At 37.6% G+C, this 27,296-nt stretch overlaps 1 protein-coding gene across 1 annotated transcript in view; it reads right to left on the bottom strand.

The window, feature by feature from the left end:
• Positions 1-27,296, bottom strand: part of pign (phosphatidylinositol glycan anchor biosynthesis, class N) — a 201,491-nt gene that overhangs the window by 168,035 nt on the left and 6,160 nt on the right. Inside the window, exons 4-5 of the mRNA XM_051928776.1 lie at positions 8,797-8,895; positions 8,600-8,706 (exon numbers count right to left, since the gene is read on the bottom strand). Coding sequence (XP_051784736.1) covers positions 8,600-8,706; positions 8,797-8,895 — 206 coding nt within the window. The remainder of the gene's footprint in view (positions 1-8,599; positions 8,707-8,796; positions 8,896-27,296) is intronic.

The following is a 27,296-nucleotide window of genomic DNA, read 5'->3' as shown; positions in this document are numbered from 1 at the left end:
TAAGCAAGAGATTATGTCAACCACAGTTAGTAGAACACTTAATATTTTTTGTAGACTATTTATATTTAATTCAAAGACTACCCTTTAACTAATAACTTTATGTAACTACAATTTATTTATTCTAGTTTTTGCAGTTTGCATCCAAGTAATGTCCACTACACAAAACTATTTTCAGTATGTATTTATATTTATTACTGTAAAAAATAATCAAAGACACATTTATGTTGATTAGAATGCTGAGAAGGGGCTTGGTGATCTCTTTTCTATGGAACCCCTAGAATTTTCTTTTCACCCAAATTCATCGCTTGGAGTTTTTGTTTTTAACTCCTACCTGGCCATCTGACCATAGCATTTTTAAAATTATTATTGAAGCATGTTATTTACTTTGCAAACGTTACAGTTAAAAAAACTTTTATAAGCAGTTGTTTTTCAATTTTCAAATGCCTTTTTTATAATAGTCGTAATTTATCTAGTATTGATGAAAAGCATTTTGAGCTACTTTTGTGTATGAAAATATGCTACATAAAAAAATATTGTTGTTTTGCCAGTCTCATGAGATTTAATAAATTTATGCAGCAGTTTTTAAAAAAATTGCACAAAAAATTATGGTAATCTCTTAGGAGTCAAGACAATTCTATAAAACAACTTAGTTTTGTTAAGTCACTATTAATGACCATCTCTACTGTTTATTATTTGGAAATTTTCAAAATATTCATAGTAGATATAATTAAAGCAGCTGCCTTTAATGACTACCATCAAGTTTTAAGAAAATATAAAGACTAAATCATATTTATCTAACTCAAAGTTAATGGATACAACTTCATCCCACATAAATGACAGCTCTAGGATACAGTCATTATATTATATATATAGTTAAATCTGGAACACCTGTTTCAGCAAATCATATGCATGAAAGTCAGAGTGAGAACAGGAAAGACTAAAAAATGTATGTGCTTCTTTGAAGTCTATACAGTAGTAGACATCACGCAGAGGAATAAGCACTACACAATAACACAATTAATAGGTTTTTCACAAATGACAAATCTTTCAACAATAGAGTAGTGTGTAAAATAAAACATTAATTCATCTAAAGTCCTGTCATTTAAAAGAGGTCAATAATGAAAGGGGTAGATGGAGGCCACTGTCTTGTGATCTCAGTAATAAACAGGTTACAATCACTAAGGTCAGAGCCGAGTAAACTTGTACTCTAGTACACTAGGTACACGTGGTGAAAAGAAGCATATTAGAATAATGTGTTGTGCTTTGTGCTGGGATAGTGTACGACAGCCACCGACTCCGCCAAGCTCCATTACTTTCAATAAAAGTGGGCTAAGAAACACTATACATTTGAGAGCTGGAAATGCATTGGTCAGATAAATCCTAGTTCTGTTGAGTCATACTTCGTGAGTTTACATGCTCTTTATTAAACTGATCATTAAAAGAAACCTTGTTTCTAAAATGCCAGGTAAACCCTTATTCTGGTTAGAGAAACAATGTTATTGATCTCTGAGAAATCTGGTTAACAGAAGCTTGTTTCTCTTCGATTAACCCAATTATGTGGCCAAGAAACTCTTAACCAGGTTACAGTTAAGGATTTTTGTAGTGAGTGCATGTCCATTGCACTGTGTGAGCCTGTGCACATATTTGCTTCACACAAACGTCCAGCAGCCATAGGCAGAAGATGGTGAAAATGTCCACAACATAAATTTCCACAGGCAACTACTCAGGCAATCACACTATTCCTTCTCCAGGATGAAATAATTTGTCTCAATATTTCAAAAATTGCTAAATTTATGTAGATGAGCTGAACGCATAATGCTAAACTCAGCAACACAATCTCGAGAGCAGTAGGGTAACACAAGAAAAGTAACATGCGTTAATTAGCCCAATTACTTTAAGTAAAAAGTAACTTAACACAATACTTATTTCACTTAAATAAAAATGCATGCATTATAATTATCACTGCAGCACTGGGTGAAAGGCAAGAAGCAAATGTACCATTTGTCGCTTCATTGCAAAGTTCAATCACCCAGCCAAGAGTGTGCTGCATGCAATCTGGTAACAGAAAAATACCACTATAGTGTCAGTTTCACTAAACATATTCATATTTAAAAAAAGTCAATTATTCCAGGCTACATTGCTTGTTCTCTGATTGAGTGTGACTGATGAGGACTTTAAATTCCTTTTTTGCGCAGTTTGACGACGCTGAAGCGTTTTCACCAAACAAGAACTCCAGAAGATTACTTGTGCACATAAACACAGATTTTTAAGATACCAGGTTTCTGCCTTAACAGAGTTACTCACCTTATCCTGGTTAAGTTTATGCATGTAAATGCACTGACTGATAACGTAACCATCATATAGGTAAAAACTTCAGGACTGCATGGATCTCATTCTGACAGATGTCAAGATTTCAGAATACCTTTGAAGTATTAATAGCACTAGGTCCATTTATATGCCATGAATTGTTTTCTTTCAAAGCCATGTTATATAGTACATTGAGAACTGACTTTTTTATGCACCATATTCCAAGGTCAGGAAAAGAATTAGGAACACATCAGTGAATTAATGTTAGAATAAATAGAATTCAGTCAAATTGAGCATTTCTGTTTTAAGATATAATGAGTTACTCAAGGTAAAAATCTGATGTCAGTTTTTGGAGATTTATTTTGACTTATTGTACTAATACTCTAAAAATTTCAGGATGTTCTGAGGGTATATCAGAGACAAACTTGCTATTAAATCGTTCATGCACAAACATCACATTCAGTTTTCTGCAGCTTTTCAAGAAAATTCCGCCATTCACGTCCAAGAACATACCATTGGCCTACCTACCACACTATGTGCTTCTTGCAATGCTCTTCATTGGCCAGCAGAGGTCAACAAATCCGGACATTACATTAAGTGTTGTCATGCCGTCAAGGTGTCTTTGCCACCGCTATCCAAACCTCCTCTTTTTTTAGAAGACCTCTTGACTGGCAAGAACCCGCTGTCCCGAAATTACTGTGATCATATCAGGGAATACAACTCTGCTTTAGCTTTCGCGTCAATGGGCGCACACATTGCTCAACCATCTGGACAAGGACCGTATGCTTTCAGAATCCACGGTCAAATTTATCACCAGGTCTCTCCTTTATATACCAATCCTCACACGTCACCACAATACGGTCAGCTATATATCTTCGATTCTGCTGAGGCTACCAGTCAACTTTGCAAATGGAATGTAATAGCGCTTGCAGTGACATTTTGTTGCTTCAACTAGACAACATGATACGACAGGTTAATCCCTTCGCAAAGTCTTACATGCAAATGCATGACATTATCACTCACGGTAACCCTGTTACTGCTGTACGAATGGTGCTCATGGAAAATCCAGGTCTGGATATGAGAAAGTATAACGCCCTGTCCTGTCAAACTGATGTTGCTGCTATCTTTGTAGGTGAAGACGGGGAACCTCCTGCACAATGCGATATTTGCATATATCCAAGGGGAGATGCTTGCAAGCGTATCTCTGTTCTCAATATGAACTGTGACCCCATGGTTTATCCACTGCTATTCCCTTACGGAGATCTAGGCTGGCACATACAATTGACCCATGTTGATCTGCAACGCCATTTCCCATCATCAGCAAATAGAACACAGACCTGACATCGTTGCTCGCGTCTTTCATATCAAACTGCAACATTTTCTAACAGATATTCTGGAAAAGAATATTTTTGGCAATGTTCTCGCTTACATCTTCGTCATTGAATTCCAAAAACAAGGATTGCCTCATTGCCATATGTTACTTACACTTGACTCACAATCCAAAATAAGGACCAAAGATGATATAGACAAATATGTCTGCGCTGAGCTTCCAAATCCTGAAATACACCCTCGACTTTTCCAAATTGTCACCAAATGCATGGTGTATGGTCCGTGTTGCATGCTCAACGCCAAATCACCTTGCACGAAGGACGGCACGTGTACCAAAAATTTCCCGAAAGACTTCAACGCAGAGACTCAAGAAAACACACAAGGATACCCCGTATACCGCCGAAGACAAGGGAGAACTGCCGTTGTTGGCAAATACGATACCGACAACCGTTGGATAGTTCCTTACAATCCGTGGCTTTCTCAGAAATTCAATGCTCATATTAACGTTGAAGTTTGCGCGTCCATTCAGTGTATCAAGTATCTTTATAAGTATGTGTACAAAGGACACAACGCTGCATCAATTGCACTTCACGCGGAGCCAGCCGATGATATTTTTCAACATGACGAAATACAGACTTTCCTTGACGGTAGGTATGTTAGTGCTCCTGAGACTATCTGGCGTTTGAACGAGTACAGTCTTTCAGAAAAATCTCACATCATTACACGATTACCAGTTCATTTGCCAGAACAACAAATCATCTTTTTTCATGAGGGTCACGAGGAACAAGCGCTCCAAAGACACGCCCACAAAAACACTATGCTGTTAGCATGGTTTGAACTCAACAAAACAGATCCTGAAGCTGTAGAGTTACATTACACTGATGTTCCACAACATTACACATTTCAAAAATCCTCTGGAAAATGGAAAAAGAGAATCAGAGGAGGCACAAAAGTGATCGGTAGAATGCCTGTTGTTGCCATTAACGACACCAAACGCTATTACCTCAGACTTCTCCTTACCCGTTCTGTGGGTGTCACAAGTTTTCACCATCTACGAACAGTCAATGGTGTTGAATGTGACACTTTCAAAGAAGCTTGCCAAGAATGAGGTCTTCTTAAAGACGACAAGATATGGCATGATACTCTTTCAGAGGCATCCCAGATACGAATGCCACGATTCTTGCGAGAAATGTTCGTTTTCATCTGTGTCTTCGGTGAACCACACAACGTTCCACACCTTTGGGACACGCATAAACTCTCCCTTTCCGAAGACTTTCTCACAAAATATTCCACAACCACTGCTTGCATGTATGCTCTCGCTGACATTAATGACATGCTGCAACCACATGGCTTCAACCTGCACAAATTACACCTACCCCCCACTGACATTCCTCCACTGTGTCACTCATCTCGCACCTTCGACGCTCAGGCTGAACACTCACAAGCTACAGAACAGTACGACAAACTCAACACAGAACAGAAACACGCTGTTGATACTGTAACGGTTGTCACATATTGTTTTTATTGTATGCTTTTAACTGTTTCTGCCGCTTGCCCTTTAGTGATGATGTCCCCGGCAATTAATGTATAGGGGATATCTCTTTAAGGGGAGTAGGGGTCCAAACAACGCCTGAGGGTCCTTGCCGAAATGAACTTTGGTGTGACGTAAATCTTCCTTAAAAGGCAAGGAGGCGCGTAGTTTAAAAAAAGAGAAGAAAAAGGAACGAAGGAGGAGGGTGGAGGGAGAAGAAGGAAGTTTGTTTAAAGAAGTAGCTGGGAAGGAGAACGGAATTGGTAAAAGAAGCGATTGGTAAAGCTCGGAAGGCTCCGAAATCACGGTTGGACGCAACGAAGAGCTGTGCGGGCTAATCGGAAGGATCTTCGGAGTGCACGGCTTTAAGTTGGATTTGTGATGAGGGCAGCGGCCATGGAAGGACGCTAACGCTCAGACTCCCGGGTGAGACGGATTGCAGTTTTTAACGAAGAATCGTCGCCAAGCCGGTGAGATTGCTCCTTTTTACCTTTAAATACAGTTTTCTAGTCAGCGGAGCTTAGTGACTGGATTACTGGATTATTCACAAGACTTCCCAGGCCGTGTGGCTAAACTCTTTAAATCAACTATATATAAAAGGGACTGGGGAACGAGTGGGGATTGTGAGACTGTGTATCTAATTTATATTTGTATATATGTGTATATATGTGTATTCCTACAGATATTTACTGTGAATTTATGGGGGGTGTTGTTAAATAGGATATATCTCTGTTTCTTTTCCTGGCTTTCTTTCTTGCTTTCTTTCTGGATATTATATAAGGGTAAAAGGGGGGGTCCTATTACTTAGTGTTTATTTTTGGATAAGGAGTGATTTAACTGGTGTTTATTATTGGTTTGATTTATAATATATATTCTTTTGATTTGGCTAAACAACTGTTGGGTAATTATTTCATTTTTTTTTGTATAAATCCATAAACAACTCCATCTGGGGACATCAAAATTGGGTCTAAGGTTCTGTCGGTTTTCGGACATTATAGTAGTATTTTTCCTAAGAGTAGGAGTTTTTCGTGTGTTCCGGGCTCCTCATTCAACAATTAGGGGAGTTCGCTACAATACGGTTTTACACGCTGCATATAACAATTCCCATCCCAAATGCTTCTTCTTAGATGGTCCTGCAGGAACAGGGAAAGCCTTTGTGTACAAAACCCTGATTCATACCATCAGAGCTAGGGGAGACATTCCTACAACCGTAGCATCTACAGGAATAGCTGCAACATTATTACCGGGTGGACGAACTGCCCATTCTGTTTTTAAAATACAGTTGAAGCTGAATACTACTTCCACATGTAACATCAAACCTTCCTCACCACATGCTCAACATCTTCTACAATCCAAAGTTATTATATGGGATGAGGCGCAAATGACACACGCATACGCATTCCAGGCAGTTCACAGGTTATTACGTGACCTCACGGGTGACACGCAGCCTTTTGAAGGCAAAACAATACTATTGGGTGGAGATTTTCGACAAATTCTCCCCGTCATTATGCGTGGCTCCCGCGCGCTTACTGTCGCCAGTTGCATTAACAAGCACCCTTTGTGGCGTCACATGCATGTTCTTACACTGAAAACAAATATGAGAGCTCTTCCTGAAGAACAACATTTCGCACAATGGCTCCTTGATGTTGGAGACGGGATAAATGGAACACCTGTGACATTGCCTTCACATTGTTTTCCTTTAATTTCTGATCCCGTTCAACTACTGTATGGCGACATCGACTTCTCAACTGTCACTCTGGAAAAACTCAGCACGCGAGCAATATTAAGCATCACCAACGAAGACTCGCTCTACCTTAATGAACGAGTGCTAAAACTTATGCCTAACAATGAGGTGACTTTCAAGAGCGTGGACTCCATCGTCACAGATGATCCTGCAGATCAACTTTCATTCCCCGAGGAATTTCTTAATAGTCTTACTCCTACTGGCATGCCTCCACATAAACTCAAAATTAAAATTGGATCCGTCATCATGCTTCTCAGAAACCTCCTGCCTGCAAAAGGTTTTTGTAATGGCACTAGACTGTCTGTTACCACCATTCACCGTAATGTACTGGAGTGTAAAACTATCACATCTGCTACCTCACAAACTGTCCTTATTCCCCGGATATGCCTGACCCCGTCAGATTCAAATTTGCCTTTTACTTTTACCTGAAGACAATTTCCTGTTCGATTGGCATTTGCGATGACAATTAATAAGGCACAGGGACAAACTTTCAAAAAGATATGCCTGTATCTGCCAAAACCAGTCTTCACTCATGGACAATATTGTATGTTGCTCTCTCCAGAGTTCCATCTTTTCATTCACTTTCTGTTGTATCCTCAAACCCTCCCCTTTTAGACAATTGTGTCTTTCCAGAAGTGTTCAACCATCAATAAATAATTATGCGGCGTTTGTTGTGCCGCGGGTTCACTATTGTGTTGTATTTTGCTCTCTCCAGAGTTCCATCTTTTCATTCACTTACTGTTGTATCCTCAGACCAACCCCTTTTAGACAACTGTGTCTTTCCGGAAGTGTTTAGCATTCAATAAATAATTATGCATGAGATTGAGCATTAACAGGTCTGTGATGCCCTTGGATGTCCCGTACTGCACGCGCGCTACACTGAATGGATCAACTGGGGCTTGCAATTGTTCCCCACGAACGAGGAACTCCCAGTAAGTGCGGGTCATACGCTCACACTGATTACATCCCTGCCCTTTGTACACCTACCCACCCCCTCGCTACTTCCATAGTCGGGTGACTTGGTGGATTATATATAGAAAAGCAGCCAGAACCACAAAGAACAATGAAAAGTCTACGTGGCGCAGAGGTGCATTTGGACTGTACCAGAGACAAAACCAAATGAGGCGTTGTATGGAAAATGAACAGTCAACGTGACTCACAGGTACATGTAGACTGTGCAAAGACGAAAACAACTCAGGTGACGAGTTAGGGGTGGGCACATGAGCAGGCAGTGCATACTGAATGAGAAATCAGCAGACTAGCATGACGGAGGGGGCGGAATGGGCGTCCTTCCGCTCTCCTCCCGTTCCGTCCTCCGCGCCCGAGCAGGAGAGAAGTCGCGACGGCGGTCCTCCAGTTTTCAGTCACGGACAACTGTATGTTGGTTCGTACCGTGCATTGTTACAATGTTACTTTTCTTGGTGGTTTATTAAATTACGGATTTTTCAAATGTTAATTTTTTCCCTGTGCTTAAAAATCATTAAAAAAGCGGCCTGATTATGCGGCGTTGGCTAGTTTTTTTTAATTTCATCTAAGTTATTATACAATGGGCAAGGGCAGAATTATAAAACTAAAAAATATACTGTACTAAAATATGTTTTTCTGTCAAGAAATTGTTAATGCATTCAATAAATTTCCAAATTTTAATGTGCAGTAATTCAGACATAAAATGTTTTATACAATTATACCTTTGCTTCATCAAACACCCAAGTGTCTAATTTGGAAGCATCTTCTGCTGCAAAGTCCTCATTCTCAGCTGGATACATAAAAGTGTAGATGTGATCTTTGCTTGCACCTACAGAATTCAGAAAAAATAGTATTATTAATAAATTTAATCAAAATAAGACACTGCATTCAAGAAGTCATGAAACTGTAAATATCCTACCTTTTGCAAACATTGGAAGAATATCAGGGCTTCCCCAGCTCCAAGTGTACTTGCTTTCATTGAAAACAGAATCAAATTCAATAGGATTATCCTTCCACCCTGGTTTAAATAACAGTATAAAATGAAATGAGGTCTAAACAAGTTGTGAAAGTAATTTCTACTCAGACTATATACAGCTTTGAAGAATTTACAAAATATTTTACACAATTTATCACCAACTTCACCAGGTAAATCATCAGGTTTTGACAGAGTTTATAGACATTTCATTGACTTTTTCATATAAACACAAAAATTCCAGCATGCATTCCCATTAGACTAATGTCATTGTTTAAGAAATTAAGTTTTTCAGCAGAATAACATGTTGTCTTGAAACTGGGTTCTGATCTGCACAATTATAAGCAAGAGCTGATAGATAGACCGCTATTAATATTTAGCAGTTTTCCTACACAAATGTGACAAAATTATTACTACCACTATAACAAAAGGTGTAAGAAATCTAACGATATTCAATATAACAGGTAGCGCCTGACTAGTAACATCAGGCACTGAAATATTGAGCCAATATGTGGTCTCTACATATGCATCACTACTGGTAAAACCTTCACTGATATTATGATGCTGAAACTTTTCAAAGCAAAGTATGTTTATTAGGTCTTTTTCTAGTATAAAAGGCCTCAATTTAAAATGTTATTCTCTTTAATTGATATGCACAATGATGGTAAAGAACTGAGCATTAACAATGAATGCTACACAACTCTAGTAGCTTCAAAACACTAAGCTTCACCTGCATTCATCACCCCTGGGACAGGCAATAAGTAAAATATTTATAGAGGATGCATAAAGTAATTTGTTTACTTACTGTTACTGTACAGTTTTAAAAATTTAATAAAATTTTCCATGATTATAACTGATCGGTGCCCTTATGGTGTTTGTGTTATTAAAGTGCATTCAAATGCTACTCTTTTTGGGACAGTCACTTGTCTTCTAGCCTACATTTTTCTCCTCACTGCCTTTTTACGTTTACCTTTGGAATTTGCAAGAGATTTGTGTTGGTCTCATGCCAGTGGGAGTCTAAGAGATATGCAAATTTAAACTTTCCAGTAGGCAATTACATCTAATAAAGTACTCTTTCTTTCAGAAATTGTAATTTATACAAACCAAACTGGTAAAGCTTTTAAAAGTAAGCACAATTCTATTTGTATAAAAATAATGTTCATTAAATAGTACTATTTGCATATAAATAATTCCACTATTTAATAAATGCACTAGTAACTCTGGATATATACATGTGCACTGATTCACTTATTAATTCATTAACCTCTTAAAAAATTTCTTTTATCATAATCGTCGGAAGAGAGAGATCACAATCTAACAGTTTTGTTGTCTGTGAAGAATATTCTTTATATTTAACGCAACATGGGCTATAGTATTATCTTCATAGGCATAAATTCAACAATTAGAAGTATGTGCTCAAGAAAACTCAAAAAACACTGTCATTTAACCTGTTTAAATGTTAAATTTAAACATACCCTACCCTGTAAGCCCACCTGGAATAACGGCCAAAGTAACTTGAGAAGACTTTGCCAATTTTTTTAATGTCATCAGATGTGTGGGCTAAATGTAAAAACATTGAATAACACTGAGAAAACCTTGAACAACAGAGAAAACTAACATTGCAAGAGTTTGCGCTATAGCGATACGAATCGCTCGCAAAAAACACTTTTTTTTTTTAATGAGTTTTAAGCACAGGGAAAACATGAACATTTGAAAAATCCGTAATTTAATAAACAACCAAGAAAAGTAACATTGCAACAATGCACGCTATGAACCGATTGCTGTAAACAGAAGTGAAGTGGAGGTTAAAATCCAATAGAAAAAAGTCTTTATTAAATACAATGAGGTTAAAACAATGCTCGAATCAGTCTCTTTAAAAACAAGCCCGGTGCAATCTTTAACTGTCTTCTTTAACTCACTTCTGTTTACAGCGATCGGTTCGTAGCATGCATTGTTGCAATGTTACTTTTCTTGGTTGTTTATTAAATTACGGATTTTTCAAATGTTCATTAAAAAAAAGTGTTTTTAGCGAGCGATTCGTATCGCTATAGCGCAAACTCTTGCAATGTTAGTTTTCTCTGTTGTTCAAGGTTTTCTCAGTGTTATTCAATGTTTTTACATTTAGCCCACATATCTGATGACATTAAAAAATTGGCAAAGTCTTCTCAAGTTACTTTGGCCGTTATTCCAGGTGGGCTTACATCTGTATTGTAGCCCCTAGATGTGTCTTTAAATAAACCTTTCAAAGACCGTGTGAGCAAGATGTGGCATGAATGTGTCTGTCTCTCTCTCGCTCTCTCTCGCATGCATCTGTGTCTCGTGTGTCTGTGTCTCTCTGGCTTGCTGTCTCTCTCTCGCTCGCTGCACAGGGAGAGACTGAACACGTGAGGAAATCATCAGCACGCAAAATCCAAAAGGGAAACTGGCTTGTTCGTATACCGAGTGTGTGGTCGTGAACAGATGCAAAAGTTTGGTGAACTTTTTGGTCATAACCCGATTTGTACGTGATCAGAGACATTCAAGAACCGAGGTTCCACTGCTGTACTGTGGAGTGTACTGTACACTCCAGCTTTCTGTCGGGCAGTGGGACCTGACTCGAATATAAGCCGAGGGTGATGTTTTTCAGCACATTTTGGGTGCTGAAAAACTCGGCATATATTAGAGTTGTACTTATGTGAAAACATCATAAACTTAATTTTTTCTTTTCATTCAGGTTTTTTTCTAGGAAAACCTAATACTTAAACACTTCAATAATACTGGTAAAATATGTATTGGTAATTGGTTATCTTTACTGCCATCATATCAACATCATTATCAACCATACTGGTCAAACACTAACAGGCTGATAATAAATTGAGATAGAGTGAACAGCTGTGAAACCAAACTGACAAATTATTTCCTTTCAGGGGAGGAGAAATCAAACACAATCACAAAGCAATAATGGAAAACATTTTCAAAACCATTAATGAAACTATAAACATCTGCTAATAAAATACAACTAATTAACAAAACAAAGAAAATGCCTGGGTAACTGGGGAACATCATTTTTTGAATGCAACTGCTTCTACAAATCTGTGGTTATCTAATTAATAAAAGGCAAAGCCCTCACTGACTGACATCACTAATTCTCGAACTTCCCGTGTAGGTGGAAGGCTGAAATTTGGCAGGCTCATTCCTTACAGCTTACTTACAAAAGTTAGGCAGGTTTCATTTCGAAATTCTATGCGTAATGGTCATAACTGGAACATGTTTTTTGTCCATATATTCTAATGGAGGAGGCGGAGTCACGTATCGCATCATCACGCCTCCTACGTAATCATGTGAACTAAAAACAAGGAAGAGATTTACAGCACGAGTCAAACGCGGGAACGAAGGTAAATGACGTTAATTTTTGAGTGTCTTTTAATACTGTTTAAGTATACATATTAACACATGTGCAATTAAACGTGTGCATTTACGGGGTGATTTCTCAGGCTTAAAAGCTCGCCTTTTACTAAAAAGGTAAATGCAAAACTATTTTCAATCATTCTATGATCTGCTTCTCACAACTGAAGGCACCGTGGCTGATGTTACGTCACTTGATAGCCAACCATAAGCGTTACCTGGTAGGTAACCAGCCACTCACTTCACTCCCTTACGGGAATCGAACCTCTGAGGTTTTCTTTTGTTCTTAATTAAAATTTAAAAGCAATACTTCACCGCTGCTAAGCCCCTCCAGCGCTGAATTCCGAGGTTTGATTACCGTACGCAAGTGCAGTGAGTGTGTACGCCTGATGAGCCAAGAATAAGGGGGAAAGACGTGTCGCGTACTCTTTGCATTATTTGACAGTAAACTATTTTCAATCATTCTATGATCTGCTTCTCACAACTGAAGGCACCGTGGCTGATGTTACCTCACTTGCTGGCCAACCATAAGCGTTACCTGGTAGGTAACCAGCCACTCACTTCACTCCCTTACAGGAATCGAACCTCGGACGTCAGAGCTACAGGCAAAGCCCCTAAAATTGCGTCACGGCGTGTGGTTCGTTTATTTGACAACATGTAGATCGGGGTAATTACATTCCGCGCCACGGCGTGTGGTTCGTTTATTTGACAACATGTAGATCGGGGTAATTACATTCACGGCATTCGTAGTCTGATTCACAATCTGATTGTATGGGTGGTTACCTACCAGGTAACGCTTATAGTTGGCCACCAAGTCAGGTCGAAGTGATCACTCGAGTGAAGGCAGCTTCACAAAAAAACAGATCCTTAACAAACTGTTATTAGTATATTTTCCCTCAATTTAAAAAGGCTTTCTTTTCTTCTTAATAAAAATTTAAAAGCGGTACTTCGTCGGTGCGAAGCGCGTGGATTTGACCGACTGACACATACAGACATATTCATGAGTGCAGGTACTTCGGAAAGAAAGCACCGTGTAAACCTAAAGTTTAAATTAAGTTCATAGACCTACAAAAGGTTGCCATTCATTTGAGGCAAGATTGCTTTTCTTCTGTACAACTATACGTTGCATTCTCAAGAGTGTGCTTGCACGGCTTCGGATATATATATATATATATGTATGTATGTCTATATATAAATATGTAAGCTTATAAGTACTGCCTTACTTCTCTTTAAGAAAGGAAGATGTAATGATACTTCATTTAAACGATTCCATGTCTTCCTGGGTTTGCTTAGCTTATTGTCAATATCTTCACACCTTTTTTTAAGACTTATTGACTGAAACGGGCTTTCACGAAAAAAGTTAGGGCTTTGCTACAGGATACACCCTCCACAAGTTAAGCAAGTAAAAATAAAATATATATTTCTGTTTTATTTAAACCTTTTAAGTTCGTATGCATAACCCCATTTGGCTGTTTACTTTTTTTTTTTTCTTTCTTCAGTAATATTTAATATCCACATATCCATTTTACTTTTTTTGTATCTCTTTAGTAATATTTTAGTGTAAAAGGATAACCAGTATTTAAACCTTTTATGTTACTTTATAAATTTATTTTACACAATGTTGAAAAATGAATAAGAAAGCTACATATTTTGGCAGCTGCTGCTTTAATTTTCAATGAAATGAAAAAAGCTCTCCAAGAGAAAACGTCAATGAAGAAAAAACAGTTTGCACTATCTAAAAATGAGAAACCCTCATTTATAAAAGTTTGCTGCAGATGACTTAACTGAAAATAAATGAATAGTTCCTATGTGTATAATACATATTTATCTATTTTACTTATGCCTTTATTCCAGCAACTTGCAACATCTGAGGTACAATTTGTTACATTACTTTTGTTTTTTGCAGCACAGGCAGGTGAAGTGACTTCCTCAGGGTCACACAGTGGTGTCAGTACCAGGATTTGAACTGACAAGCTCCGGGTTTACTGAAATATTACTGAAGAAAGAAAAAAAACGAAAACGGGCAAATAGGGCTATGCATACAAATGTCCATCCATCCATTATCCAACCCGCTATATCCTAAATACAGGAGCCAATAAGTAGATATGTATATATACAGTATATATATATATACAGTATATATATATATATCTATATATATATATATATATATATTATATCTATATATCTATATATAGATATGTACATTTGTATATGTATATATATGTATATGTGGATGTGTATATGTATGTATATATAGTTACATAACCTCTTTAACACACTACTTCTCCAATACGAAGCGCGGGTATTTTGCTATATATAGATATCTGTATATGTAGATATGTATATATATGTATATGTATATATATATGTTTACATAACCTCTTCAACACACTACTTCTCCGCTGCGAAGCGCGGGTATTTTGCTATATTATATATATATATGGCAGCAACACTCATAACAATGACAACACAATTACATATATATATATGTAGATATGAATATATATGTGTATATATGTAGATATGTAAATATTTATGTATATATATATATATGTGTCTGTGTGTGTGTGTATATATATGTCTAGATATATATGTTGATATGTGTATATATATATGTTGATATGTGTATATATATATGTTGATATGTGTATATATATATATATATATATATATATACTGTATATATATATATATATATATATATATATATATATATATATATATATATATATATGTAGATATGTATATGTATATATATGTTTATGTGCGTGTGTGTATGTATATATATATATATATATATATATATATATATATATATATATATATATATATATATATAAAAAAAAGACAGCAACACTCATAACAATGACAACACAATTACATTGACAATCATGTTACGTTATTTTTAAAATGTTTCCTTTTTTTTTTTCATAACCTCTTTAACACACTACTTCTCCGCTGCGAAGCGCGGGTATTTTGCTAGTCTATACTAATAAAAGGCAAAGCCCTCACTCACTCATCACTAATTCTCCAACTTCCCGTGTAGGTAGAAGGCTGAAATTTGGCAGGCTCATTCCTTACAGCTTACTTACAAAAATTAGGCAGGTTTCATTTCAAAATTCAAAGCGTAACGGTCATAACTGGAACCTCTTTTTTGTCCATATACAGTAATGGACAGCAGCTCGCTGGCCGTGGGAGACGGGGTTGCGTATCGCGTCATCACGCCTCACACGTAATCACGTGAACTGACTGTGAAGGAGAAAGGACGGCCTTATATGGCGTTCGTTTATAAAACAGCGGACAGGCTGTGTAAAGGCAGCTTCACAAAAAAACAGATCCTTAAATTGTTATTGGTATATTTTCCCTCAGTTTAAAAAGGTTTTCTTTTCTTCTTAATCAAAATTGAAAAGCAGAACTTCGCCGCTGCAAAGCGCGCCCGACTTTATTGAAAAGAAACTAAACTTGCAGCGCCGCTCTTCAATGACGCGCCGCTATTCAATGACACTTGCCAAACGCCTGACTTTATTGAAAAGAAACTAAACTTGCAGTGCCGCTATTCAAAGACGCGCCGCTATTCAATTACACTTGCCTTACGCCTGATGAGCCAAGAATTAGGGCGAAACACGTGTCACGTACTCTTTGCATTATTTGACAGTAAACTATTTTCAACCATTCTATGATCTGCTTTGTCTGTCTGACAGACAGACAGACAGACAGACAGACAGACACTTTATTAATCCCAATGGGAAATTCACATTCTCCAGCAGCAGCAGAATGATACAATAAATAATATTAAAGAATGATAATAATGCAGGTGAAAAACAGGCAATAACTTTGTATAATGTTAAATGTTAATGTTTACACCCCCGGGTGGAATTGAAGAGTAGCATAGTTTGGGGAAGGAACGATCTCCTCAATCTGTCAGTGGAGCAGGACAGTGACAGCAGTCTGTCGCTGTAGCTGCTTTCTGTCTGTAGATGATACTATTTAGTGGATGCAGTGGATTCTCCATAATTGATAGGAGCCTACTGAGCGCCCTTCGCTCTGCCACAGATGTTAAACTGTCCAGCTCCATGTCAACAATAGAGCCTGCCTTCCTCACCAGTTTGTCCAGGCTTCTCACAACTGAAGGCACCGTGGCTGATGTTAGCTGACTTGCTGGCCAACCATAAGCGTTACTTGGTAGGTAACCACCCATACAATCAGATTGTGATTCAGACTACGAATGCCGTGAATGTAATTACCCGATCTACATACTAGAGAAAACCTCAATGAAGAAGAAACAGTGTGTAAGCATACATATTAACACATGTGCAATTAAACGTGTGCATTTACGGGGTGATTTCTCAGGCTTAAAAGCTCGCCTTTTATTAAAAAGGTAAATGCAAACTGTTTTCATTCTGAAGGGCACAAACCACGTTGGATTTCAGCCGTTAAACGCGCAAAAATGTCGGTACACCAGATAAATAAGCGCAACATATTATCAGTTGTATTGTATGCTTACAATACATATAGAACTGTGTTAATCGTTAACTAATAGTATGGGATGGTGTTTTTCGACTCGCGCCTTGATTTAAACGATTCCATGTCTTGGTGGGTTTGCGTAGCTTATTGTCAATATCTTTACACCTGTTTTTAAGACTTATTGACTGAAACGGGCTTTCACGAAAAAAGTTAGGGCTTTGCTACAGGATACACCCTCCACAAGTTAAGGAAGTAAAAATAAAGGTATATATTTCTGTTTTATTTAAACCTTTTAAGTTCGTATGCATTGGTTGTTTTAGTTTTTTTTTTTCTTTCATCAGTAATATTTAATCTCCTTAAAGAAAAACAACATATGCATTTTACTTTTTTTGTATCTCTTTAGTAATATTTTAGTGTAAATGGATAACCAGTATTTAAACCTTTTATGTTACTTTATAAAGTTATTTTACACAATGTTGAAAAATTAATAAGAAAGCTACATATTTTGGCAGCTGCTGCTTTAATTTTCAATGAAATGAAAAATTAATAGTTCCTATGTGTATAATACATATTTATCTATTTGACTTATGCCTTTATTCCAGCAACTTGCAACATCTGAGGTACAATTTGTTACATTACTTTTGTTTTTTGCAGCACAGGCAGGTGAAGTGACTTCCTCAGGGTCACACAGTGGTGTCAGTACCAGGATTTGAACTGACAACCTCCAGGTTTGCTGAAATATTACTGAAGAAAGAAAAAAAACGAAAACGGGCAAAAGGGGGTATGCATACAAATGTCCATCCATCCATTATCCAACCCGCTATATCCTAAATACAGGAGCCAATCCCTGCCAACACAGGGCACAAGGCAGGAAACAAACCCCGGGCAAGGTGCCAGCCCACCGCAGGGCGCACACACCCACACACACCCACACACCAGGGACAATTTAGAATCACCAATGCACCTAACCTGCATGTCTTTGGACTGTGGGAGGAAACCAGAGTACCCGGAGGAAACCCAGACAGACACAGGGAGAACAATCAAACTCCACGCAGGGAAGTGAACCCGGGTCTCCTAACTGGCACCTTTCACTGCGCCACCATGCCGCCCGCATACAAACTTAAAAGGTTTAAATAAAACAGAAATATATACCTTTATTTTTACTTCCTTAACTTGTGGTGGGTGTATCCTGTAGCAAAGCCCTAACTTTTTTCATAAAAGCCCCTTTCAGTCAATAAGCCTTAAAAACAGGTGTAAAGCTAAACTTGAAGCACCGCTATTCAATTACACTTGCCTAACGCCTCTCCTAAGGGGACATACTGTGGGATCTGGGCATCAGTCAAAGCACCAATCACAGGCCCGATTAGAAAGCGGGAAGCTGTGATTTGTCGTCTCCCTCCTATGTAACAATCACAGCCTGTGTTACAACGCACTATGTATGTATGTATATATGTATATGTAGATATGTGTTTATGTAGATATGTATATGTAGATATATGTTTACATAACCTCTTTAACACACAACTTCTCCGCTGCGAAGCGCGGGTATTTTGCTAGTTGAAATAAAGCAGAAAACATTACTAAAGGGATGTTCAAAAATGTTACGCAAACCCAGTTACTCATTATGTTGACTACTAATGCTAAAGGAAAAAATCCTAAGACAATGGAAAAAGGGCTATTTGAAGTCCTTTAGATTCAGGAATAAAGACTGCTTTAATTAAAGATGTTTTATAAGGTTATTGAGAAGTTGATATTGTTGATGTAATGTTCCCACTCAAGTGTGTGACTTTTTGTGCTTAAGCATGGAATATTTTACAAAGAAAGCAAACCAACCACCAACCCTCTTACTCATCAAAAGTATTCAAAGGATTATGTACCACAAAAATCAACCACCGAAAACTTAAAATTTTGAAAAGCCCATAGATGAGTTCTAAACTGACCTGGTTAGTTTGTGTAAAGCACACTCTTTGTGAATGTTGTTCATTCAAAGTTTGGGGGTTATTCTCATTGAAACACGTCTACCAAATTACACAAAAATTAAGATGAGAATATGCATAGGCTGATTAAATATTCTGGGTGATGCATACATGTTTGTAACTATGAGCCTTTAATGCATATTTCATTATTATTGTTAATATTTTTGTTTATTTGCACACAGTATGTCTGCTAATCATAAAGTGCTTATGCTTTCTCCTTAGTTGGATAGAAGAAGCAGGTAAAACTGCAGCCTTCAAACAAATATGACACTAGAAAACACAGGCTTTAAAAGGCAGGATTTCCTGTGTGCACAAAGTGTTCAAAAAGAAAACAGAATGGGATACAGTTCACAAAAACCCTGATGAAATTACCTGGCTCAAACACATTAAGCCCTTCGTTACTACTCTTTCTTTTTTTTAGCAAAATAACAAAGAAACGTAAAAAAAAAAAAAATATCCAGTGGACAGTGGATTGGAGGAGTTGTGTCTGACTTGATACTTTTACAGCACAGTATGTCAGCTTACTCTTATATATAGGTGCAGATGGTCAATGAATGACATACAAGAACAAATTAAACTCAGTTTCTCTTTTTGTAAATACAAGTGGCCTGAATATTTATTTTTCATTATACTTTATCGTCTTAGACATTGTCTGTCAAAAGAGAAGCCACATAAGATGTAGTATATGAAGCGAAGTGTTGGCTGAGCCTGAGGTGATTAAAATTAACATTGTTAACATAGAAAGGGGTTTTTAAAAATAGTGATTTTTAAATATGTTATAATAACAAAAAGAAACTGAGAAGTAATTGTCTTATTTCTTATTGTCTTTAATGACAAAGAAATCCAGTTTTTGCTTGTGGTTAAAACCACATACAATGCTTAAATAATTTTGTGCTCAGTTTTAGAAGTTACAGGCTTTTTCTGCTTAGTATTGCAAGTCCAAATGAGAACTGTGGAAGCAGAGTTTTGCAATAACCGAAAATGAAGTGACTTATTGGGAGGAGCCTCTGCCAAAAGGGAGTTGCATAAGTCTATCCGTATTTAAAACGGACAAGATTCTCAATGACAGAAAATGACTGCAGTAAGTGTTTACCCTGTACATGGTCTTAACTCCCACTGCACTAATTTACATGGGCACCCTAATGGATTACAGTAATCCCTCGCTATATCGCGCTTCGCCTTTCGCGGCTTCACTCCATCGCGGATTTTATATGTAAGCATATTTAAATATATATCGCGGATTTTTTGCTGGTTCGCGGATTTCTGCGGACAATGGGTCTTTGAATTTCTGGTACATGCTTCCTCAGTTGGTTTGCCCAGTTGATTTCATACAAGGGACGCTATTGGCAGATGGCTGAGAAGCTACCCAACTTACTTTCTCTCTCTCTCTCTCTTGCGCTGATGTAGGGGGGTGTGAGCAGGGGGGCTGTTCGCACACCTAGACGATACAGACGCTCGTCTAAAAATGCTGAAAGATTATCTTCACGTTTGCTATCTTTTGTGCAGCTGCTTCCTGAAACGACATGCTGAACGGTGCTTCGCATACTTAAAAGCACGAAGGGCACGTATTGATTTTTCTCTGTCTCTCTCTCTCTCTGCTCCTGACGGAGGAGGTGTGAGCTGCCGCCTTCAACAGCTTTGTGCCGTGGTGCTTCGCATACTTAAAAGCCAAACAGCACTATTGATTTGTTTGCTCCTTTGAAGAGGAAGATATGTTTGCATTCTTTTAATTGTGAGACAGAACTGTCATCTCTGTCTTGTCATGGAGCACAGTTTAAACTTTTGAAAAAGAGACAAATGTTTGTTTGCAGTGTTTGAATAACGTTCCTGTCTCTCTACAACCTCCTGTGTTTCTGCGCAAATCTGTGACCCAAGCATGACAATATAAAAAAAAACATATAAACATATGGTTTCTACTTCGCGGATTTCCTTATTTCGCGGGTGGCTCTGGAACGCAACCCCCGCGATGGAGGAGGGATTACTGTATATTAAACACTCTAGTTCACCTAATGCTATCTACTAAAGCTGGCAGTCATGTTGTTTAGCCTATTAGTTATTAGATTAGGGGACTACATGCACTTTTTTTAAAAGCTAACTTAAAGCCCTTCTGATCCAGAAAAAAAATGAATGCTAACATTCTTTTTTGTCTCTCCGAGATTATCTTCTATAAAGTAACACTTTCAACATTGCCTTCCATCTGGAGCCATTTATTAAGCTTTTTTTTTTCCAGAGCTTCTGCTTTGATGTGTCCTTATAAAAATGTGTTAAATTCTTTATAAGCATGGAAGGATGCTCTAAAAATAAAAATATTATTATAATTACCATTATTACATAGTAGTCTGTCAGAATGTTACTTAATACATTCAGTAACAAAAATAATAATACAACTACATTTTAATAATATAGCACCTTCTGTTACACATACCACATTAGCTTAAGTGTTGTTGGGTGGTTGTTTGCAAGGACTAGTGTCACTCCCTGAACATTTCCTCATTACTCATGACTTTCCTCTGCCTTCTCTTAACTCTGTGTTTCAACCTACTAACTGCCACTTCATCGAATCCTTTCTGTTTCCTGACAACATATTTACTTCTTTATGACTCACTGATCGTTTTTCAGTGCCTATCAAAAAATACAGTTGTACACCATTATGATGGCCAAAAATACTAATGTGCCAGACCCACTAAAGGGAAGTAAGTCTGTTTTTGAAAAATTGCAGCTGTCTATAATAGTCCATGCAAATTCCACAGCTCAATACTTTGCACTAAACAGCAAATTGAGAATGGAGATCCTCTGGTCTCATTGTTAACAAGCAAATATGGCTTTTCAGTAAAAACAAGTATAGGTATAAATTACTAATAACCATGAAACCCTTTTTTTAGATAATCAGTAAGAACAAAAAGATATATGATGCCTTACTCAAAATAACCAATTAGAGTATTCATCCAAAGATTTTTATAATAATAATAATAATAATATAATAAATGCACCTCTAACCTATTTATTGCCTTAAACCTTTCCCATCTCACAAGGCTTTCTTACTCTACCATTTTTGCTCTTTCTCACTTCATATGCACACTAGCACCTACCTTAATACTACAACATGTTTTCTCAGAACTTTTAAATGATACTGTCATTTTAATTTTGTTTATTTTACATTATCATGAAGAAGAAATTCATCACAATAACTCTGGCCTCAACCTTGAACAAGTGATCAGAAAATGCCAAAGCCTAAATGTCTGTGATGTTTCTTCAACTGCATATCACTTACGAAATTAATGACTCTAAGAATGGTTTCCAGCACAATTTAAAAAGCCTGATAATGATTATTTAGTACATGATCAGCCTTTGATGATTTTTGATTTATTTTACTAGTCATTCAATTGTCCCAGATGACAATTTTGCCTCTTTATGACTAATGTAGGAATGCTTAGACATACTTACACTTATTAAATAAAACTATTGAAATTCTTCCAGAGTGATTTAATGGAGTTTGGTATAACAAAAGGTTTTTAGGATTTTTGCTTCACCGCTCCAGCACCAGTGCTTTATTTATAAAGCATCTCAGAATTATTCCTAAAAACAGCACTAAAAGTCAGACTAGGATAAGATTTTTGTCCTACTCCAGAGTAGAACATGAAAAGTAGTTATGAAGTGTCCTACAGCAAGGAGTAGACATTCACATTTTGAGAATGAATGGCTTTACGAATTAACAGCACCCAGAGCAACAAACAGGGCACTCAGGTAACTATTTACAGCATAAGTCAGGAAATATAGAAAAGTTAAAGAAAATGTGCCCAAAATTTCCATCTTCATTTAGTGTGTTCTCTAGACAGCAAATTAGTAAAACATACATTGAATGCCATTGTTATTTCCGACCATGCCCTTTTGATCTTGGACCTAAAATCATTATGAACCACGTACTCATCTCACAGATGGCATCTTAACCAACTTTTTATTAGACGAAAACTGTACAGAATTTATATCCAAACAAATTAGCTTTTTTCTAGAGACAAATACATCCTTGGAGGTCCCTGCAGGAATACTCTGGGAAACCCTGAAAGCCTTCTTAAGAGGACAGATTAACTCATATCTTTCCCACAGAAATAAATTGGAAACCAAGAAGGTATCGGAGCTAATCAACGAAATTACTAGAACAGACCAAGAACATGCCAGGTGTCCAAGTAAGGTTCTTCATAGGAAAAGGCAGACTCTGCATTCAGAACTCAACCTCTTGACAACTAAAGAAACAGAACAACTCATTTCTAAATCAAGACATCATTACTATGAACATGTAGAGAAAGCTAATAAAGATCTTAGCTCAAAAAATCCACAAGCAAGAAGTTCACAATGCAATCCCAGCAATCACCAACACAAACAGAGACAAAATCATTGACCATAAAAATACACTGCCTGGCCAAAAAAAAAGTCGCCACCTGGATTTAACTAAGCAGATAGGTACAAGCCTCCTATTGGATAATTACTACATGGGCGATTATCTTTCAGCTGGCAACAAGTTATTTAACCCCAACTGGTGCAATGAGTAGCTTCTCATTTCTTAAACAACCATGTCGAAAGACACATCTCGTGGTCGTGGAAAAGATGTTAGTCTTTTTGAGAAGGGTCAAATCATTGGCATGCATCAAGCAGAGAAAACATCTCAGGAGATTGCAGAAACTACTAAAATTGGGTTAAGAACTGTCCAACGCATTATTAAAAACTGGAAGGATAGTGGGGACCCATCGTCTTCGAGGAAGAAATGTGGCCGGAAAAAAATCCTGAATGATCGTGATAGGCGATCACTTAAACGTTTGGTGAAATCAAATCGAAGAAAAACAACAGTAGAACTCAGGTCTATGTTTAATAGTGAAAGTAAGAGCATTTCCACACGCACAATGCGAAGGGAACTCAAGGGATTGGGACTGAACAGCTGTGCAGCCGTAAGAAAACCACTAATCAGTGAGGCAAACTGGAAAAAAAAAAGGCTTCAATTTGCTAGGGAGCATAAAAATTGGACTCTGGAGCAATGGAAGAAGGTCATGTGGTCTGATGAGTCCAGATTTACCCTGTTCCAGAGTGATGGGCGCATCAGGCTAAGAAGAGAGGCAGATGAAGTGATGCACCCATCATACAAGACCTTGGTGAAAAATTAATGCAACACTGGATGGAACTAAATCTTGTGACATTGCAGAAGCTTATCGAAACAATGCCACAGCGAATGCGTGCCGTAATCAAAGCTAAAGGCGGTCCAACGAAATATTAGAGTGTGTGACCTTTTTTTTGGTGGCGACTTTATTTTTTGGCCAGGCAGTGTATAATGTACCCATTTAGAGACTACTATAAATCCTTCTATTCTACGGAGTTTAAAGAAGACAAGGCACAATCTAATGCACTTCTGTATGCATTACAGATACCATAAATAGATATTCTCAGTGCAGAGGAATTGGATAAACCTCTGGCGCCATCAGAATTACTAGATGTTATAAAGTCACTTCAGAGTGGAAAAGCAGCAGGCCCCGATGGCTACCCTGCTGGATTTTGTAAGAAATTGTCTGCTCCGCTAGCTCCCCTCTTATTAGCAACATTTACACAAGCTAGAGACAATAAAATTCTACCTCAAACTTTTCGCCAAGCATTAATCACCATTTTTCCTAAACAAAATAAGGACTTACTACAATGTGCATCATAATGACCAATTTAACTTCTGAATAATGATGTTAAAATACTCTCCAAAGTCCTAGCTAGAAGGATGGAGAAAGTGTTGCCTTCGGTAATATCACAAGATCAAACAGGATTTATTAAAGGCCGACACTTAACTTTTAATCTTCGATGCCTGTTTAATATAATATATTCAGCCGCAAAGTCAAACATCTCAGAGATATTATCATCATTGGATGCAGAAAAAGCATTTGATATGATTGAATAGAACTACCTTTTCACTACATTGGAGAAATTTGGGTTTGGCCCGAACATTTGTGCACAGATCAAACTACGGTGTACCAATCCAGAAGCTTGAGTTTGTATTAACAACATTAATTCAGACTACTTTAAACTAGAACGTGGTACCAGACAAGGATGCCCCTTGTCACCACTGCTTTTTGCAATTACTACTGAGTCACTGGCAGTTCACTGTAGAAATGCTTATGAGATAAAGGGGATTATCAGAGAAGGACTTGAACAGAACATTTCTCTATATGCAGATGATATGGTACTGTATATATCAGATCCACATCTTTTAGCCGGGTTAGATGAGAGCCCGACTGTCATCTCGCATGACATTGTGAGATGATAGCCACAGATCTAATGATCTGCAGAGATGGAAAGGGACAAGCGGGCGGGTGGGCAAATATTTTAGAAGCAGGATCGCAAGTTGTGAGGGGAGAGGCATGGGACAGGATGTTGCCGATCACTCTGTGCTAAAGCTAATAGCGGGGACGAGGCGGAGCGGAGTTCACAAGCAAAGAGTATGGGGAGGTGTACATGGTAATAGTGGGGGTGGAGCAGCTTAATTACAGTAGCAAGGAGTATGGAGAGGTGTGTGGGCAAGAGTAGGCTGTACATGCAAATAGCGGGAGCGGTGTGGCACTTCACAAGCAAAGAGGATGTGGAGGTGGGCGGGCGAGTGGAGGACTGATAAAATACAAAAAAGTCTAGTGGAACCAGCCTGTCAGATATCAGAAAAAGGGCGTCAGGAAGTGACGTCTCTGTTCTCAGTGTCAGTGCAGTCTGTGTAGTGTTGCTAAGCTTATGTCGAGAATAAAGTTGACATTTCCACTTTATTCTCGCCGTTTATCTCGAGATTAAATTGACATGTTCACTTTATTCTCGTAGTTTGTCATCAAAGTAGAACATCGTAAACTAAACTTCATGTTAAAATGAATATTTAATTTACTAGATTTTCTCAAACCCAGTCATAAATTATGTAGCGCATGAAATGCTTTGTGTTATCGTGTGGTGATTGGTTATGTGGAGAAAGAAAAAGGAAGGATAGGAATTGGGGTTTTGGTACGTCAGATAGAGACAGCACGCATGCAATAAAGAAAGCCCACTCAGAAGAACATCCACTGAATTCTGTGTTTGTGTCTCCGTCCACCAGATCACGAACCCAACATTTACACAATATTTAATATAAACCTGTGCGATATCCATTCATACATCCAGTTTTTTGGAACCTCGTCACACCTGCCATAAAGTTCTCTACACTGAATGTACACCTGGAGACCTTTATTGCGAGGGAGCAGCACTACTGCCACACTACCATGCATGTTTAATACCTGCTTTAATGCATTTCATCATGAAAATGATAAAGTATTTATCTTAGCACTGCAAATGTTCAGAGAGCAGGAATATCATCAAGTGAATGCATTCTGTGCGGTGATCCCTCCCAGTGCCTCCTCAGTGCAAGAGGAAGAAGCGCATAGTGATTAACAACTCGGTCGGGGAACACTTAACACAAAGCATTTAATGTACTTCATTACATTATGACGGGATTTGAGAAAATCTAGTAAATTAAACATTGATTTTAAGATGAAGTTTAGTTTACGACATTCTACAATTTAATGACAAAATAAGCTATGAGAATAAAGTGGAAATGTCAACTTTAATCTCGACATAAACGGCGAGAATAAAGTGGAAATGTTGAGAATAAAGTCAACATGTCGACTTTATTCTCGACATTGTTTTTTCTTCACTGTGCCCGTATTTTTTTTTCTTCACCGTGGCCCTAATACGCTTCCGTTGTTTTGTTAAAGTGACCCATCTGCCATTCCTTTTTTGTTAATATCTTGCCCTTTAGTTGTGCAAGTGTGCACTGAATATCCAACAGGCTCTCACTTTCCCACTCAAGAGTCTTATTCATAGGTACTTCTAATTTTTTCCAATTTTTTACCAACATGAGCAAAAAAAGTGTTCAGAAAACAACACTGCTCAGTTATTTCAGAAAAGAGACGCCACAAACTAATGAAGGTGCAGTGTCAACTCCTCATGTGGCAATTTCAGACAAAGACATTGCAGAAGCTGGTCCATCAAGGGAAATCTCTTCAGCACACACTCTGCCAATTGATAAATCTAAGCACCGCTTATCCGGAATAAACAAACAATGGTTTAAAGATTTTGATTGTCTTATGGTCAAAGAAAATGGTATGTGGTGCTCACTGTGTATGAAATATTCAAACAAATATCCCCCAAGGAGGGAGTTACCTTGGGTAAACGTGCCATGCACAAGAATTTGAACAGAAACCTTGCTGGACCATGAAAAAATTTAAATGGACATTTGAGTCTTTTGCTGACCTTTTAGGAAAGCGTGTACCAGAGCAAACTGGAATCGGTCAAATTGAAAGATCTGAATCTGTGTTAAATAACTTACAGATATATATACACACACACATATATATATATATATATATATATATATATATATATATATATATATATATATATTTGCAAACTGTTTCCTCGCCTTTGTGGGAGGTTTAAGATCCATGTATTGGTTGGCAAAAAATGAGTTGCCACATACAATGTTGTTTGAAAAGCTGTTGGAACACTGTAAAGAAATGGGTCATTCCTTTTTACAACATCTCAATGTTGGTAAAAATGCACATTACACCTCTGAAAGAATAA

The sequence above is a fragment of the Erpetoichthys calabaricus genome, chromosome 6, assembly GCF_900747795.2.
Source record: "Erpetoichthys calabaricus chromosome 6, fErpCal1.3, whole genome shotgun sequence".
Classification (NCBI taxonomy): Eukaryota; Metazoa; Chordata; class Cladistia; order Polypteriformes; family Polypteridae; genus Erpetoichthys; species Erpetoichthys calabaricus.
The sequence above is the reverse complement of the archived record's forward strand: the minus strand, read 5'-3'. Positions and strand labels throughout refer to the sequence as shown.